The sequence below is a fragment of the Miniopterus schreibersii genome (genome assembly GCF_964146895.1).
Source record: "Miniopterus schreibersii genome assembly, chromosome: 2".
Lineage (NCBI taxonomy): Eukaryota > Metazoa > Chordata > Mammalia > Chiroptera > Miniopteridae > Miniopterus > Miniopterus schreibersii.
In genome coordinates, this window is record NC_138102.1 from 86,710,329 (window position 1) to 86,729,615 (window position 19,287).

Below are 19,287 nucleotides of genomic sequence, written 5' to 3' on the forward strand. Positions count from 1 at the left end.
CATGTTGTGAACATTTGAACCCATGAGCTCTTAATAGATAGGTTTTTCTTCCAATTCTACAATGTTTCATGCTTTAGCAACTTGTTCTTTATATTCTGTCAGACTAACATGATTGGAAAATGTTGGCAAATTAAAGCCTATTGATATGTTAATAAATTACTCTTGCATTGTTCCCATGCTTCATCGAATTTCTTAATAGCAGCTTCTTACAAATGAGCTAAAAACTCAAGACTATTCTGTATAAAAATCATTAATATACAATGTATGAAAATATATCATATTATATGCCTAATGGGAAAATGACATTTGAAGTATAATAATATAATTGCAAGGGAAAACTACTAATAATGCAATATTTTATAGCGGAGAGATGACCACTAAGAAGCACATGAAATTCTTGTAGTTATAATTAATACTACAAGTGAACATTTTAATAAAGTTTGTTACTCTTTAAAAGATCAAGGAAGAATTGGAGTATTTGATTGATATTATAAACCAGGAACATTCTAAAAGATCTCTTAACAACAAAAGGAGTTGTTCCTAAACAAAGATTGGGTTCCAAATAATAATTCCTAGCAGACAATAATTCTAGGATTTTTTTCAGTAAACAACAAATAATTTTTATATCCTTTACTGAATAGAAAAAGTTAAAATGCTATGAAATGAATAATCCTAAAAAAATGAAAATTTTCTTTCTTTCTTTATACTTCACATAACACTGGCTTCACAAAATTTTATGTTGTATCAATTAGGACTTTTGAATGAAAGCTTCAGACAATCCAGCTCAAATAGCTTGAACAATACATCAATATTATTGGTTCTTCTAACTGAAACATTCAGAGGAAGATTTGGTTTTCAGTAAGATTTTCTCCATTGATGCAGACAGTGCCACTAAGGATCTGGTTCTTTCCACTGCTCTGCTCTGCTCTGCCTTCTCCACTGTGCGCTTCATACGCACCCTTTGCCAGATGAGCTCTAGTAGCTCCAAGCACTCCCTTTATTAGCAAAATAGCTGCAACAGTTCCAGACTTCACATCATACTACCCAAAGAAAGAGAGAACATTTTACCAAGTACATGTCATAGAAGACAGAAGTAACTTTTCTTTCCCTGAAATCCCAGAAAATGTTGCCTCATGTGTCATTGGTGCTGCTTAAGAGAGATGGAATATGTTAATTGGAAATGAGATAAGCCAGTCATTTCCCATGGTTGCAGCTTGAGGTAGAATCAGAGTCACAGAAGACCCCTTCTAAAAATGCTGGGAAAAGAGTTGACCAGAGGAAATTTGGAGTCCTGTTCCCTAAAGCAAGTTGGCTTGGCAATCAGCAAGCAACTCCCTATTATAAGTTGTCAAATACGATGTATCTGACAGTTTATTCTTTACGATTTCTATAATATAGAGAATAGCAAATAAATTTCAGATTTGTATACACATGACTACTACATAAAAAGAGCTTTGCAGGGCAGTGCTAAGAGGATTCTAAAGTATAGCCCTGACTTTCAAGGAATATTCATTGGTTATGAGGGGAAAAAACCAATAGGCAGTAGGTTGCTTATTACATACATACAATTATATATGCACATTAAATAGAGTCGGAGATAAATTTACCATTAAGCTTAAGCTTCAAAGCCCCCCAAGTTCCAGGGGCATTTTCTTATAATTTGCTCCTAACTTTATGTTCATAGTTTTATGTTCATTTTATGAAAGAACCCTTCTCCTACAAATTGCTTGAGTCTCACAAAACCTGGATCCCCCTCAGTGCAAATGAAGGAGCTATCTCTTGAGTAAGCCTGGGTAGCTTCTTGTAAGAGGCAAATGAGAGGGGTGCATAAGGGTTTTAAACATCTAGGTATACCTGGTTATATTTCTTCCCATATCTGATCTATATATTTTAAATGCGTAAATTGCATAATTCCCAAAAACCGTTCTGACAGTATTGATAAAACAATGGTTGTCTATTTTATTTTATTTATTTTTTATTTATTTTAACTTATTTTTTATTGCATTTACTCAGGTGATGTTGGTTCACAAAACCATACAGATTTCAAGTGTACAATCAATAAAACATCATCTGCACAATGCATCATTCACCCAACACCCCAAGAAAAGTCTTTTTTATCTCAGTTTTCCCCCCCTTTGCCCTCTTCCACCTAACCCCCACCCCCTTTCCCTCTGGCTCAGCACACTGTTATCTGTGTCTATATGTTCTGTATATATGTTTCTTGGTTAATCCCTTCACCTTCTTTTATCCAGTCCCACATCTCCACTCCTCTGATAGCTGTAATCTGTTCATGTATCCATGCCTCTGCTTCTGTTTTGTTTATCAGTTATTTTGTTCATTAGATTCCACATATAAGTGAGATCATATAGTATTTGTCTTTCTCTGACTGGCTTATCTCACATAGCACAACAATCTCCATATCCATCCATGCTGTTGCAAAAGGTAAGATTTCCTTTTTTATAGCTGCATAATATTTCATTGTATAAAGTATCACAGCTTTTTTTATCCGCTCATCTATTGATGGGTACTTGGGCTGTTTCCAGATATTGGCTATTGTAAATAACACTGCAATGAACATAAGGATGCATATATTCTTTCATATTAGTGTTTCGGGTTTCTTAGTATATATTCCCAGAAGTGGGATTGCTGAGTCAAAAGGCAATTTCATTTTTAATATTTTGAGGAACCTCCATACTGTTTTCCACAGTGACTGCACCAATCTGCATTCCCACCAGCAGTGCATGAGGGTTCCCTTTTTTCTACATCCTTGCCAGCACTTGTCATTTTTGGATGTATTAATGGTAGCCATTCTGGTGATGTCAGATGATATCTCATTGTGGTTTTAATTTGCATTTCTCTGACTATTAGTGATGTTGAGCATCTTTTCATATATCTATTGGCCATCTGAAGGTCCTCTTTGGAGAACTGTCTGTTCAGGTCCTTTGCCCATTTTTTAATTGAGTTGTCCTCCTAGTGTTGAGTTGTATATTTCATGATTAAGCAACATCAAATATATAGCAAAAGCATATTGGAAAAATAACTTAATATTTTTATAAGACTATACAGACAAGAAGCAAAATAGAGTAAATAAAAATAATGTCTGTGCACCAGACATACTTTTGCTGGGGCTTTGATGACATGTGTAGAATAATGATATGACCTGAAGATGGCTTTCTTGCTCTTGCCAAAGTTCATACTACAGCTAGTTCTATAGCACTCAGATCCCTTTTTCACAGGAAGTTGAATCCTTTAGGTTCTTATTGTCTTTACTGGATGCTGGGAAAGGTTAATTTTGGAATCATCAAACCTTTTCAGTTTTCTTTGTATCAGTATTAAAATTGAGAGTTAGAAAAAATTGAGAGGTAGTAAATGGAACATGGAAAGAATGTAGGCTTTCTTCAAATATAGCTCTGACACATACTGTACAATCTTAGGCATGTTTCCTAAGCTTTCTGAATTTGTTTCCTCTTCTTTAAAATGAATGCAATAGTATTTACATAATAGGGTTGTTGAAAGAATGAAATACACTAAATATAGGTAAGAAACCCAGTGTAATGCTTGATACACAAGTGGCATTCAATGACTGGTAGCTACAAAGTAAAGTTCCATGTTTGTCAGCTGAGGTCTCACTCTTTTGGTATGATTTAAAAAATCTAGTAAGAGATTATCTGATTTAATTTTGTTCTAATAAAATAAAACGCAATATATTTTAGTAAATATAAAATAATTTTTTATGTAATAAATAAATATTTATCTCTTTAAATTGTCAAATTACCAAAATCTTAAACATAAAAATACTGAAGTTAAATATTTATTAAAACTTGAGATGCACATTTATTTAGACCAAAATATTTTATTGTTATTTATAATATGTTTACTCTTTTCTTAGTTCACTTAATTGAATAGTTACAGAGCACAGGAGCATGAAAGCTCTTTATCGGTAAAATTTATTTGACCCTCTCATTTGATTTGATTCACAGTTTCAAGTTTTATTTATTACATTTACAGGTTAGAGATTATGTTTTTTTGTTTAACCTGATAGGCAACAAATGAAATAATCTGCCATTGACTTATCTGTTCAATATTCAACCAACAGTGAGTGTAAAAATTTTTCCCCTGATTTATACAGATATTTCTTATGGAGATGTGACCTTGTGCTAAAATCTATCATAAAACATGATACATGCCAGTGCTTCAGTTATTCACATATACTCATATGAACTTTACTCTTAAATTACAGTGCATACATGACTTTAACAGGAAACACAGCCTCTGCTCATTAAAGTATAAAGTGAATTTTTATATTTACTGTCAGTGCTCTTTGATAAATGAAATAGTTTCATCACAAAGCCAAGTCCTGTTGATATTGACATGAGCATAAGACATCACACATACACACCCACACATTCATTGAGTGGAAAATACATATTTTTAACACAAGAGTTGTTGATTGACAGATGATGATAAGCATAACCATTTTCCCAAATTGTTATGCTACTTTAAAAAGGGAAGTGTTAATGCCTTGAGGCTTTGAAATGTGATACATGGAAATGGATGCACTGAAGTGTGAATATTCTTCCACCATCCACCTTTGATACTACCAAATGTCTGTATACCACATAGGAAAGATTTTATATTGTGAAGTTGGAGAATGCTCAACTCGGCAACATGGTGCAAGTTTCTATAGTTATTTTTAAATAAAGTTATTTTATTTTTTCATCTTAACTATATCTAAAATGAAATTCATTTTATTTACTTTAGTATATAATCTACATAATGCTTAAGTTTTAACAATAAAACATGAAGAATGGGCAAAACTACTAAGTATATTAGTAGCAGACTGTGATGATATAAAAAATTTTAGAAGTTAAAAATATGAATGTGTAAATTTATATATCATCTGCCAGAAAACTTACTGCCAAATTTGAAAGTTTTTCTAAATATATGTTGACTAATGCCTTATCACTTAATTTGAAAATTGTTTTTGTTAAGATTGCTTATGTTGCAATGTTGAAGGAAAAATACTATTTTAAGACAAAATTCCAATTGGCAGTATTTGGATACTGTTTTAAATTCATGGAATAATACAAACTGAGGGCATAATTTGTAAGGGGAAAATGCAAAAGGGAACCAGTTACAAAATTTGCATTTATTTAAATTAATAATTTTATTCATTCACTCATTCTTTTCTTCCACCAGCATTAATTGCACACATACTCTGTGCCAGGCACTGGAGATAAAAAGACAATAATAAGTGGTTCACACCCTTGAGAGTTTACAGTCATTTTTAGTTTTACCCAGTGGCATTACTATGCTCTTTCCCCTCTAATTGAAAGGAAGGAAGAACCAAGAAAAGTACAGATGAAGAAAAAAAGTTGATAAACAGACACTACTGTGCTAAGCAGAAATAGTTGCAAGGGCTTGTTATTATCTCCACTGTTGTTTATTGGAGACATATAATAGGGTGACCAGGAGCTTTAAGGATTTGAACAGGACTACCAAACTGGTTGTATGCTATGCCTACTTATGCCAAAGGCCCCTTAGCTTCTTTTCTTGTCCCCCCCCCCCCATTTGGCCAATTGTCTTACCCTTTCAGAAAGGGAGAGAGAGGGAAGAAAATAGTAGAGCCTGTTATGCTTTGAAAAAATTAAGCTATTAAAGAAGTAACTGGAAACAACAAGAGCATTTTTCTAGTGTATGCTCTTAGGAGAATACTACCCATAGAAAGGATAAGAGAGTCCTTTCTATGCTCTTTGACTTGATCAGCCAGGTGTCAGATCCAAAGTGTAGTATTATCATGGCAAAACTAGGCCAAAGGTTGTTTCCTTCAACCTTTCTTTCCAGCTAAAGCAGAATATTAAATACAGATGATCTTGAAACTAATTTATAGGCTCTTCATTATCCTAATACTATTTAGAAAGCTTTTAGAACTGACACAGGAAGATGTAAGATTTTTTAAATACCTCCATTGTTTTTTATGTTAAAATGGTTACTTTTTACTGAGATATTTAAAACCAATTTTCTTAGGAAATATCCTGGGATAATGATAACAATAATAACCAAAATTTGACATGCACTTATATTGCAGGTATTGTGCTAAGAATCTTAAATAGATTTTTTTATTTTATCCTCACAACTCTGTAATGAAGTAATTGCATGGTTATGTTGCATTTCCCCTCATTTGTTACCTATTATTTCTATATAATAGGTAAGTAGAATATACTAAAAAACAATTTTCAAGCCTAGTGATTAATTTATTTTCTAGATACCCTCCACCTTTTCTAAGTGCCCTGTACTATGAACAGTCATGTCACATATAAGCAGAGGAGGCAAAACAAATGCACTGAGGAGAATAACAACCAGCCTGCAGGCAAAGGTGGATCTCTGGATGCTTTCAGTCTTTGCCTGATCTGCTTCTGGACCCAGGGCTAGGAAAAGCAGGCCTTGGTGCACATCTTGGTACTTACCAAACACACCCAGCTGCTGCAGAGGAGGCCGCAAGTGGTGGATTGCTGAAAGCTCCAAACAGGATACTCAGGGCCAGTCACAAATAGTATCTGACATTCTCCCGCACAAGAGACACTACAAAAATATGGGGAGTACTTGCAGATCTACCTAATACATTGAAACAAACCCAAACAGGCAGCCAAAATGGGAAGACAAAAAACAAGCACCAAATGAAACAATACGAGAATTCTCCAGAAAAAGAGCTAAATGAAATGGAGATAAGCAATCTATCATATATAGAGTTCAGAATAATGATTATAAGGATGCTCACAGCATGAGAAAAGATATGGGAACTATTAAGGAAATTAAGAATGTCATAGCAGTAATAAAGAACACACTGGAAGTAATAAACAGCAGATTAGAGGAATCAGAGGATTGGATCAGTGAATTAGAAGACAGGATAGAAATATTCACAAAGAGAACCAGAAAGAAAAAATAATTAAAGAATGGGAGGACAGTTTAAGGGAGCTGTGAGACAACAGAAAATAATATTTGCATAATAGGAATTCCAGAAGGAAAAGAAAGTGAGCAAGAGATAGAGAACCTGTTTGAAGAAATAATGCCAGAAAATTTTCCTAATCTGGTCAAGGAAAAAGTCACACAAGTTCAGGAGGCACAGAGAGTCCCAAACAAGAAGAACCCAACGAGACCCATGCCCAGACACATCATAATTAAAATGCAAAAAATTCAAGACATTGAGAGAATTTTAAAGGCAGCAAGAGAAAAGCAATTTGTTACCTACAAAGGAGCTCCCGTAAAGCTGTCTGCTGATTCCTCAGCAGAAACTCTACTGGCCAGAAGAGAACTGCATGAAGTATTCAAGGTAATGAAAAGCAAGGATCTGAAATCAAGACTACTCTATCCAGTAGGGCTATCATACAAAATAGATGGTGAAATAAAGAGCTTCCCAGACCAAAAAAAGACTAAAGGAGTTTATCAACACCAAACCAGCACTGAAGAAATGTTAAAGGAACTGCTGTAATAAGTAGATTGCTTGATGGGGCTCACCTGTGAGGCCATCTGGACCAGGGCTTTTGTTTGCTGAGAGTTTTTTATTACTGCTTTGATCTCATCAGTTGTTGGCCTATTTGGGTTTTCTGATTCTTCCTGATTCAATTTTACGTGATCTCACTCATATGTGAAATCTAATGAACAAAATATAAACTGATGAACAAAATAGATCCAGAAACATAAGAAGCATGGAACAGACTGACAAATCTCAGGGGGGGAGAGGGGAGATGTAGGTGGGAATAGATTAACCAAAGAACTTATATGCATATTATGCATAACCCATGGACACAGAAAGCAGTGTGGTGAAGGCCTAGGGTGGGGCAGGGATGGGGTAGAAGAGGTCAAGGGAGTAAAAAAGCGGACATCTGTAATACTTTCAACAATAAAGACAAATTAAAAAAAAAAAAAATGCATTGAGCGAGCCATTCGCACCTCCAAAGACTTCAGTCCTGTGTGGGACTGACATACTTGTGAATGTACTAATAAATTTGGGTAATTAAAGTACAACTTTAGCTCAAACTTTATCTTTCTTCATAATATAGTCAATTGTGTTTATTTGCCCTATGGAAACTATAAAATAAAATACACTCAACTATAGCAAGCAACATATAAATCTTAATACTTATTTTATTAAGGCTTCATCATTTGAGGTTCTGTTTCTTAAGAATGTACTTGGAAATTGTGTAGTGATTAGCTATAGTTCACCTTATGGTAAGGCCGTATTAAGAAAACTAAGAGTGTTCATAAAATTGCAAATGGGAGATTTACTCAATTTAAGAGAACAAAATCTCTACACATTTTAGAAACACAAATTTTCAAATTAAAAGCATGCTTATCTATAAGAACAACCCAACACATAGGTAGTATATAAAGCACTTAGTATGAATTTGAAAGATTTGCTTGGTTTTACACTCCATTTTTATTTTATTTGACTTTTTATTATACAATTTTTCAAACATAAAGAAAAGTATCAACAATAACCAATTTTACCCAATACTTCGATGCCATAATTATTAATATTTTAGCATTTTTTTGGCTAAAGTATTTTAAGTTCAATTAAAGGTATTGTACTTTAGTATGAAAAATAAACATTTCCTACATAACCAAAATACCATCATCACACCTAACAAAATTTAATATTATCTAATGCCGGGCCCATAATCAAGTCTTCTTAATTATCCCCCATATATTTATAAAAATTGTTTTGTTCAAGCCAGGGTTCAGTAAAGGACTACATATCCCATTTGATTCTTATGTCTCTCAAGTGTCTTTTAGGCTAGAATAGCTCCCAGCCTCTACCACCCCATCTTTTTTCATGATATCGATTTATTGAAGAGACTGTGCCAGTTATCCTAAAGAATATCCACCTTCTTGATTTGTCTTTTCTTCCTGATGTTGTCATTTGACTTGTTTTAACTAGTAAAGTTTTGATATATGATGATTCAAATGTCAGTGAAGATTGATAAAAAGAATTTACATTTGGAAATATATGGTCTTTATTGTTTCCTAGGTAAAAAATAAAGTTACTATAATTGATTAAAATTTATAAAAGATAAAATGTTCACATTTGAAACATTTCTGGGCCATATAACTGAAAAAGCCATCTAAAAATTCTATACATGTGATAAACCAAATTCTTTATCAAACAGTAAAAAGAGTTAGAGAAGACTAAAAATCTCAATTATTCTCACTCCCCAGAGTCAACTATTATTACAGTTTTATGTGTGGTCTTCATATTTTTTCTCTGAATATTTAAGCAAAACTGTATTACATATACAGGGTGGCAAAAGGATGTTTACAGTTGTTCATATGGAAAATAATACAATAAATAATAACAAAAGAATGAACTCTGTGTTTTACATACTCAAGACTAAACCTACTTTTGCCCCACCCTGTATACATTAAATATATATAAATAAATATATAAATACATATATACTAAAAATGCTAAGCAAATATATTAAGCAAATGCTTAATTAAGTAAAAATATATTACATCAATACCAAAGGATTTTTAGAGAAACATTGATCATGCTAAACAATGCTGTTCTTGCAAATGTCTTTTCAATCCTAGTCCTGGTAATGATAATTTAATATTACTCTACAAAACCACTGGAGTTACCTTTGTAAAGCTTAACTCAGGTCTTGTTTCTCTCCCACTAAAACCACTTGGCTATTTTCTACTGCACTTTACCATATAACATGTATTTCATCACCCTGGTCTGCAAAGCCATCTGATAGGCCTCTATCTATTTTCTCACCTTATTTCCTAAACTCTTCCTCTCATCTACTATGTGTTAGTCACACTGTCTTCCTTTCAGTTTCTTGCATGTGTCAGTCAAGCCCCCTCAGAGCCTTTGTACTAGCTCTTTCTCTGTCTTGAATTCTCTCATTCCTGACATTCATAGGACTGATTCTTTCTGGTCATTCATATCTCTGCTCAGAGGTTCTTTGAGTTGCTGCTGTCCTATTATTATTTTAATTGTCAGTAGAACACTTATATTTGGTATTTTCTCATTTACCTAATTGTTTATTCACACAGAGAGAGAGAGAACCTCATTTATCTTATCCTAGGGTCTAGACTAATTTCTGACGCATACTTACTGAATGAATTTATCTTGTAATTTTTTCAAGCCAGCCTTTTTTTTTTTTTAATCTTCACCCAAGGATATTTTTTCCATTGCTTTTTAGAGAGAGTAGAAGGGGGAAAGAGAGAAAGAGAGAGGGAGAGAGAGAGAGGGAGGGAGAGAACACTGATGTGAGAGACACATGGATTGGTTTCCTGTGGCCCTCACCTCTGCACTCGCCCCAACGAGGGCCAGGGATCAAACCTGCAACCCATGTACATGCCCTTGACTGGGAATTGAACCCATGACCCTTCCATGCCCGGGCTTATGCTCTAATCACTAAGCCACACTGGCCAGAGCAAAATATAGAGTTTTTATTGGTCTGTGTAACTCAGAAATCCAGGGGTGGGTCATTTCAGGAAAACTGGATCCAAAGATTCACCAGGATCATAGGATGCTACATCTCTGGTATTTTTCCTCACTGGCTTCTTTCTCACACAGGCTTTCCTGTGTTATGTCAGTGATGCCTTTGTAGCCCCACTAGAAAAAGAGAATGCTTCTTTCCCAGATGGTTTCAGCAAAGTTTCACGGGAATAACTTGAATCATGTGCCCATTTCTGTACCAATCTTGGTAGCCATATGATTTAGAATAAGCTTATTAATAGGTCTGGATCACACACCCACCAAGAGGGTCATGTAACTGAGTCAGCCCACCTGAATGAACCAGGTAGACCAAGTGTGGGGAAGGAGCGGTTCATAAAGGAAGGAGTAATGTGTGCTGAACAAAAAATTATAGATACCCATTATGTTGCATGGGCTGGTGCTGTTTTTCCTGCATATATTGGAAATTTGGATCTACTAATTGCCTGTTCTTATTTTCCCATTTGTTTAATTAGATTGTTCATTAGTTTCTTATTGATTTGTGAAAGTTCATTTTAAAAAAAACTAGCCCTTTATCGTATGTACTGTAAATATTTTTTACTTGATTTGCCATTTGACTTTGCCTAAAATTTTTTCTAAAATTTTCGTATGGAAATTCAAAATATTATACGTATAAGCAGGTCAATAAGTCTTCATTCATTTGGCACTTATTATGCACCTTAAAAGAGCCAGGTACTGTATCAAGTGCTGAGAGGGCAGAGATGAATAAAACATCAGACATTCCCTTGAAGGGCAAGTGTACTGGCAAAACAAATGTTATAAACTTGCCTAACTATTACCAGATGGTGTCATGTATGCCTTTCTAGATGAAATCTGAGCTGCTTCTGGAAAAATGAGTTGAAATTCCCTGATCAGATTAAAAAAGAGGCAGGGAATTTACTCAAGCACAGAAGCATCTGTAAGTATGATTTCTACATCATCATAACTGAGAATTTTAAGAATGATATGTACCTCATGACTGAAAAATGAAATCAAAAAGTTAGCTCTCATAAATACAGGGCATCCCCCCAAAATATCTATATATGCTTTAACAGCTGATAGCTCCATTTTGAAAATCAAATATATTTTAATAAACACTGCCTTTATAATTATTCAAAGTGTATGTATATAGTTTTGGGGACACCTTACATATAGTTTAAAGATTATAACTAGAATTTTTCAGATTACATTCCAAGGAACACTAGTTCTATTGTATGTTAACAGTTATGAAAACAAAAAGAAGGGTGAGGCTTTAGGATAGATATATGATGATAGATAAATGATAGATTAGATAGATAGATGATAGATGATAGGTAGATGATAGATATAGATAGATGATGATAGATGATGATAGATAGATAGATATAGATGATAGATATAGATAGATGATGATAGATAGATAGAGATAGATGATGATTGATAGATAGATAGATAGATAGATAGATAGATAGATAGATAGATAGATGATAGATGATAGATAGATAGATAGATAGATAGATAGATAGATAGATATAGATAGATAGATAGATGATAGATAGATAGATGATAGATAGATAGATGATAGATAGAGATAGATGATAGATAGATGATAGATAGATAGATAGATAGATAGATAGATAGATAGATAGATAGATGATAGATGATAGATAGAGAGATAGATAGATGATAGATATAGATAGATAGATAGATAGATAGATAGATAGATAGATAGATGATAGATAGATAGATAGATAGATGATAGATAGATAGATTAGATAGATAGATAGATGATAGATAGATAGATAGATAGATAGATAGATAGATAGATGATAGATAGATAGATAGATAGATAGATAGATAGATAGATAGATGATAGATAGATAGATGATAGATAGATAGATAGATAGATATAGATAGATAGATAGATAGATTAGATAGATAGATGATAGATAGATAGATGATAGATAGATAGATTAGATGATAGATAGATAGATAGATAGATAGATAGATAGATGATGATAGATAGATGATAGATGATAGATAGATGATAGATAGATAGATAGATGATAGATAGATAGATAGATAGATAATAATAATGATGATGATGATGATAGATAGATAGATGATAGATAGATAGATAGATAGATAGATAGATAGATAGATGATAGATAGATAGATGATAGATAGATAGATGATAGATAGATAGATGATAGATTAGATAGATAGATAGATAGATAGATAGATAGATAGATAGATAGATAGATAGATGATAGATAGAGATAGATGATAGATAGATAGATTAGATAGATGATAGATAGATAGATAGATAGATAGATAGATGATAGATAGATAGATTAGATGATAGATAGATAGATAGATAGATGATATAGATAGATAGATAGATAGATAGATAGATAGATAGATAGATAGATAGATAGATAGATAGATGATAGATAGATAGATAGATGATAGATAGATAGATATAGATAGATTGATAGATGATAGATGATAGATAGATAGATAGATAGATGATAGATAGATAGATAGATAGATAGATGATAGATAGATAGATATAGATAGATTGATAGATGATAGATGATAGATAGATAGATAGATAGATAGATAGATAGATAGATAGATAGATAGATGATAGATAGATAGATATAGATAGATTGATAGATGATAGATGATAGATAGATAGATAGATAGATAGATAGATAGATAGATAGATAGATGATAGATAGATAGATGATAGATAGATGATAGATAGATAGATAGATAGATAGATAGATAGATAGATAGATAGATAGATAATAATGATGATGATAGATAGATAGATAGATGATAGATAGATAGATGATAGATAGATAGATGATAGATGATAGATAGATAGATGATAGATAGATAGATAGATAGATAGATAGATAGATAGATAGATAGATAGATAGATAGATAGATGATAGATAGATAGATGATAGATGATAGATAGATAGATGATAGATAGATAGATAGATAGATAGATAGATAGATAGATAGATAGATAGATAGATGATAGATAGATAGATATAGATAGATAGATGATAGATAGATGATAGATAGATAGATGATAGATAGATAGATAGATAGATAGATAGATAGATAGATAGATAGATGATGATAGATTAGATAGATAGATAGATAGATGATAGATGATAGATAGATAGATGATAGATAGATGATAGATAGATAGATGATAGATAGATAGATAGATAGATAGATGATGATAGATTAGATAGATAGATAGATAGATGATAGATAGATGATAGATAGATGATAGATAGATGATAGATAGATAGATAGATAGATAGATAGATAGATAGATATAGATGATAGATAGATGATAGATAGATGATAAATTATAGGTAGATGATTGATAGATGACAGATAGGTGATAGACAGATAGATAGATAGATGTATTTGGATTCTATAAGAAAATAGGTCATCTGTGATGAATTCTCGTTTCCCAAACAGACATTTTGAAGCATTTTTCCTTGGAATGATTTATTATTTCTTAATTTTAGAAGCAAATAATAACAAAATAATAAGTACAAACCAAATAATTTACATTTTGTTTTATAAAATTCATTTTTAAATGCATTAGATAAAACTTCAAAATTAAAAATGTATTGTAAGCAGTTACTAATGAAGGAATATACAGACTGTAATACTGTGCAGCTGTTTTCTACAAAGTATTATTGTGTAAAACATTCCAATAAAAGACTTTGATGAAACTTCAGTAAAATAAAAAGTATAAATATTTAGTTTATCCCTTTTCCAGTAGTTGAGGAGAAGGCTGGAAAAGATTAGAGAAAGGACCATGTTCTTATTTCAAGAATGTCTTGTGAGGTCTGGCAGGACAAGCAATATCAGATAAGGTCAGTCCGTAAGGACTGTGCAGACATGTTATGCCTGTGAAAAGTCTATTAGCGTATTCAAGAAAGTATTAACCATGTTAAATGCTTTGAAAAAAATATAATACTGAGGTAGAAAAACAGATATCTACACACCTAGGAAAGTAGATGTAGACCATTTTAAATGAAAAACTTACTATTTCTGTTACTAAATTACAACAGAACTCACATTTATTCCAATATTTGTTTTAAATATTATTAGTATTTTATGTGACTTTTAATGAAATTACATTGCCTTTTTACATTTGAATAAAGAGATTTGAGGGATACTAGTAGGATTTAACACAATGAAGTTTGATCCTTAGAACATTTTAAAAATATATTTAAACCAAAGTTTTTTACAGGTAAATTATTAAATTGTTTAGTCTTTGTTAAGTCCTAATTTAGATAAAGAAAAATGAACATAATTTACAGATAATTTTAACATTCAGAATAAAAATCCTTGCTAAGGGTTTATTATGGAAATTCTAAGAGATTTTAACTGCTGACAACATTGTGTTGTTTGGATTATTCCCCAAGGACCAAAAGAAAAAGCTTACAAACAATTTATAAGTGAATATTTCTCTCTTGTGTAACATTATTTGTTTCATTGAGACACTAATTTTCTACATCTTTTTTTAAAATTAAGCCTTTGGGGAAACTTCATAATTAACTAGTAATATTAAATTTTGAAATAAAGGAGTTATAAATTATACTTAGTATTCATCTTTTGTTTTCTCTATAAACATTTATTTTTAGAATATGCAACCTGAAATAAAATAATGTAGCAATTAGATATCATAAGAGTTGACTCCATATCCCATTAAACCAAAATTAGACAAAAACTTAAGCTAAGGCAGTTTGCTATTTGAAATCATGAGAAGTCTATGCTAGAAATTCTTAACGATTAGGTGTGCTTAGATATTTGAGACAATGATCTAATAAAGACATGCTTTGTTGAAAAATATATATATTGTACCCTGAGAACTTCATTGTGTGCTCCATTATAGGGATTAACGTCATTATCTGTAGTGCCATGGTACTGACAGGAAAGGCCATAGTGGCCTTACCAAAATGCTTTCCAGGGAATCTGAACTGTCTGAATTATTTCCATCAGCCTTAGGTTTGCAGTGTAACTTAAAAAAGATACATGCTTCTTCTGTATAACAGAATGAGACTAACATTCCAACAGGGTTTCTATATGGGTAATAATTGTCTTTCACACTCTAGGTGACAGGCTAAGACAAGATTTTCTCTAACATGGTCAACTGCGTCACTTTCTCATTGGATTTCCTATAATGAAGCTAATTTGTTATGGTTAAGTAGGCAGGAAAATAACATAAAAAATGTTGGTTTTGCCTTAACAGTTTAAACTGGATCATCTTTACTAATCCGGTTTAATGAAGCTCAGTAAAATCAAGAAACCTTGCATACATAAATAACCTTTTGGATTATTTTTAGCAAGTATAAGGATTTGTAATTAATATCAAAATTATATTTGGTGCCCTGGCTGGTTTTGCTCAGTGATTAGAGCTTCAGCCCACAGACCGAAGGGTCTTGTGTTTGATTCCCAGTCAAGGGCATGTACCTGGGTTGCAGGTGAGGTCCCCAGCCCTGGTCATGGGATGTGCTGGAGGCAATCAGTCTATGTGTCTCACATTGATATTTCTTTCTCTCTCTCTCTCTCCCTCCCTCCCTTCCACTCTATAAAAATCAATGGAAAAAATACCTTCAAGGGAGGATTAAAAAAATTAAATTTGGTAAAAATATAGAATCATTTATTTTTGCTCTATGGTTAAGATGAATTAACAGTATGTACTTTCAGGATAGTTATAATATAGAATGTCTAATATGACTGTATTAAACAAAATGCTTCTTTTTCTCTTTTTATAGCCAATTGGTGCTTTGAACCCAAAGAGAGCTGTGTTTTATGCAGAGCGTTACGAGACATGGGAAGATGATCACAGCCCACCCTACCATTATAATACACATTACTCAACAGCAGCTTCTACCTTATCCTGGCTTGTTCGAATTGTGAGTATCTTCATCACGTTACAGTTTGCCTTTAATTCTTCAAAGGTTTTCAAGTAAATAAATTAAAAATTAAATATACTTATTTGTTTTAAACAAAGATTAGAGACCAATGAAATGATGAATTTCAAACTCTAGCAAAACCCAAGTCCTTTTTTTTTTTTTTTTTTTAATGAGTTGTCTCATTTGTAAAATTGGGTTAGGAAGATAGATTATTGTGAACCAATTATAAAAGGAACCAAAGTTCTGGAATACCTCTTTAATATCCACTGTTTCCTTTCTCACTGATTGCCACAAGCTGACACCCTCTCCTGTCTGTCTCTATCTTCCTTGTTGGGCAGTATATTTTAAAAATAGTTTCTAAATATTTTGAAGACTTATTTGTGTTACTTTCTCTTTCTTCTAAGATACATAGTCAAGTCTCTGATCTAATTAATTAGTTGTCTCTTTCTAGCTCCCCTCTGCCACTCAGCAGTTACTTTCTTTCCACTTCTCTTCCCTGGTTAGACAAATGAATGCACTGAAAGCAGGGGCTCTGCTGCACCGCACTGCCCTGTGCTCGTCTCTGTCCCTCCTCTTCAGTTTTGAGCCTGCTGGATTTATCTTCCAGACCCATCACTTCACCAAATTCTTATGGAGGTCAAAAGTTATGGGACTAGAGCTTCCTGTTTCTAATTGATGTATCTTGAAGCATTTGACACCATTGCTTACTTTCTCCTTCTTGAAATTCTTCCCTGTTATGACTCTTCTGACAATATTTTCTCCTGTTGCCTCTTATCATTCTTACCATGCCCTGCACAGTCTCATCCTCAGATTTCTTTTTCTCAATGTTTCTATTCCTCAGGATTTTTCTATATATTTTATCTGGTCTCTGTCATGTAACTATAAGCTAATAACTTCCTGCTTCTGTTTTTATTGCAGAAATCTCTCTTGAGCTCCTAACCTATATTTCTAGCATATATGTATTTGTATATCCTACAGGATATTTCTAGCCAAACCATTTCCAAAAATGGACTCCTCATCTCCCTCAAACCTACTGTGGTTCCTGCTGCATTTCCTATCTAAATAAATGGCATGATCATTCACCCAGTTATCCAATTTAGATATTTTTCTGTTTTACCATCCCCTTATATCCAATTAGATATCCCATCAGGTAGGTTCTACCAACTAAATATCTTCTTTTCTCTAGTATTTCCTTAGTTCAGGTTCTCATTATTTTTCATCTAGATTATTGCAAAACCTCTTAACCAATCTCTTTGCCTTTTATATTGCCTTCTTCAATCTAGTCAAGAGCAGTTACTGAAATCAGATGATCTTATTTTTTATTTTTATTTTTTTACCATAAGCAACCAAGGATTATCCTAGAATGCTAAATCAAATCTCTAAATCAATAGAATCAATATGTTTTCTCTCCTTACCAAAATATACTTCAGACCACTTTGTTGCATGAGGCCGATTTGCTTTAGAAACACATGCTAAAGTACCATACATGAAAATGTGCATACATGGCAATGCATCTTCTATTTTCAAATATTTTTTTTCCCCTCAGCCTAAATGACAGCTTTTGTTTGGAGGTCTTCCTCAAGCATTCTCTACATATTGAGGAGAAATTGAACTTACTACAAATACATACTATGACTATGTTTTTAGTAACTTGTAAGTCACTGATCAGTGATATACTGCAAACAATAAAAAAAGGTTTGTCAGAATTATGAATCCATTTAATTGAATGTGAATTTTATATTTTTCATAATTCTAAACCAGCATAAGAAGTTTAAGAAGTTTAGATTAACTAGTTCATAGGAAAACAAACTCAAATCTTATTTTTTTTAAATAAACTCTGTAATTATAAACTAAAGGAAAATACAAGACTTTCTTTTATAGATCAAAGGTGGTTATCTAATTTGTTAAAAAATTCAGCTTAATTATGTGAACCTGGTGTTTTTTTACAAAAATGTTTCAGAGCTAGCAGTTTCTTAAGAAATATTTTTTTAACTCTAGCACTTCTAAAGTATAAGAAATTCTGTTTATTTTCTGTTCATTTGGGGGGAATATTAGATTTATGTAAGTGCTTTTTTACCACTATAAACCATTAATCAAAACAGAATACCTTTAGTTTATGGATTATAATAATTTAATACTCTCCAGACATAGGAAAATACTTCATACTCACAGAAGAGGCAAAGGCTTTCCTGAATTACAGACACATATATAAAGAGAAAATTAAACACAGAAGCACAAAAATTTAACAGTCAAGATCTCCAAGAGCTTGTGTCCTTTATACTGGACATAAAATATATTCTTACTTAATTTAGGCTCACAAATAGGCAAACAAGAAAACAAAAAGACTAATAAAATAGATTCTCTGACTACCAAATCGTCAGACCATAAAACCAAATTCAATCATCACTGCCATCAGTGGGAGATGACTTATGGGGTGTGTATGTTGTACGTTATAACAAAATATCAGCAAAGGAAGTTAAAAAAAAAAAAAAAAACTAGAGAAAAAGTGTCAGTAAAGTTAAAGTTCTGTTTTCTGCTTAGGATTCACTCTGGAAGCCAAGAAAAAACATACCTGGGCTTAAGGAGCCCATGAGATATGATTCTTAAGCAGCAGTCTATTTGACTTTATCGCAGAGGGACTTCCAAAACTGTAGAGGATGGAACTTTTAGAAAGTGTGTAAACCAGAGATACTCAACTTGAGAGGCGTTTTTATATCACCTCCTGTCCCATCAAGGACAATCATTGCTATACTGAGCCATCGACATGGAGGGAGTAAGACACCTCTCTTAGGTATTTGGAGGATTAAAAAAAAAAGTCAGGAACCATTTGTAAAAAATACA

The 19,287-nt window shown here is 32.6% G+C and overlaps 1 protein-coding gene across 2 annotated transcripts in view; it reads left to right on the top strand.

Moving 5' to 3' along the window:
- Positions 1–19,287, top strand: part of NBEA (neurobeachin) — an 817,699-nt gene that overhangs the window by 698,440 nt on the left and 99,972 nt on the right. For both annotated transcript variants that reach the window (XM_081128332.1, XM_081128333.1), the window contains one exon: positions 16,306–16,446. In XM_081128332.1, coding sequence (XP_080984458.1) covers positions 16,306–16,446 — 141 coding nt within the window. The remainder of the gene's footprint in view (positions 1–16,305; positions 16,447–19,287) is intronic.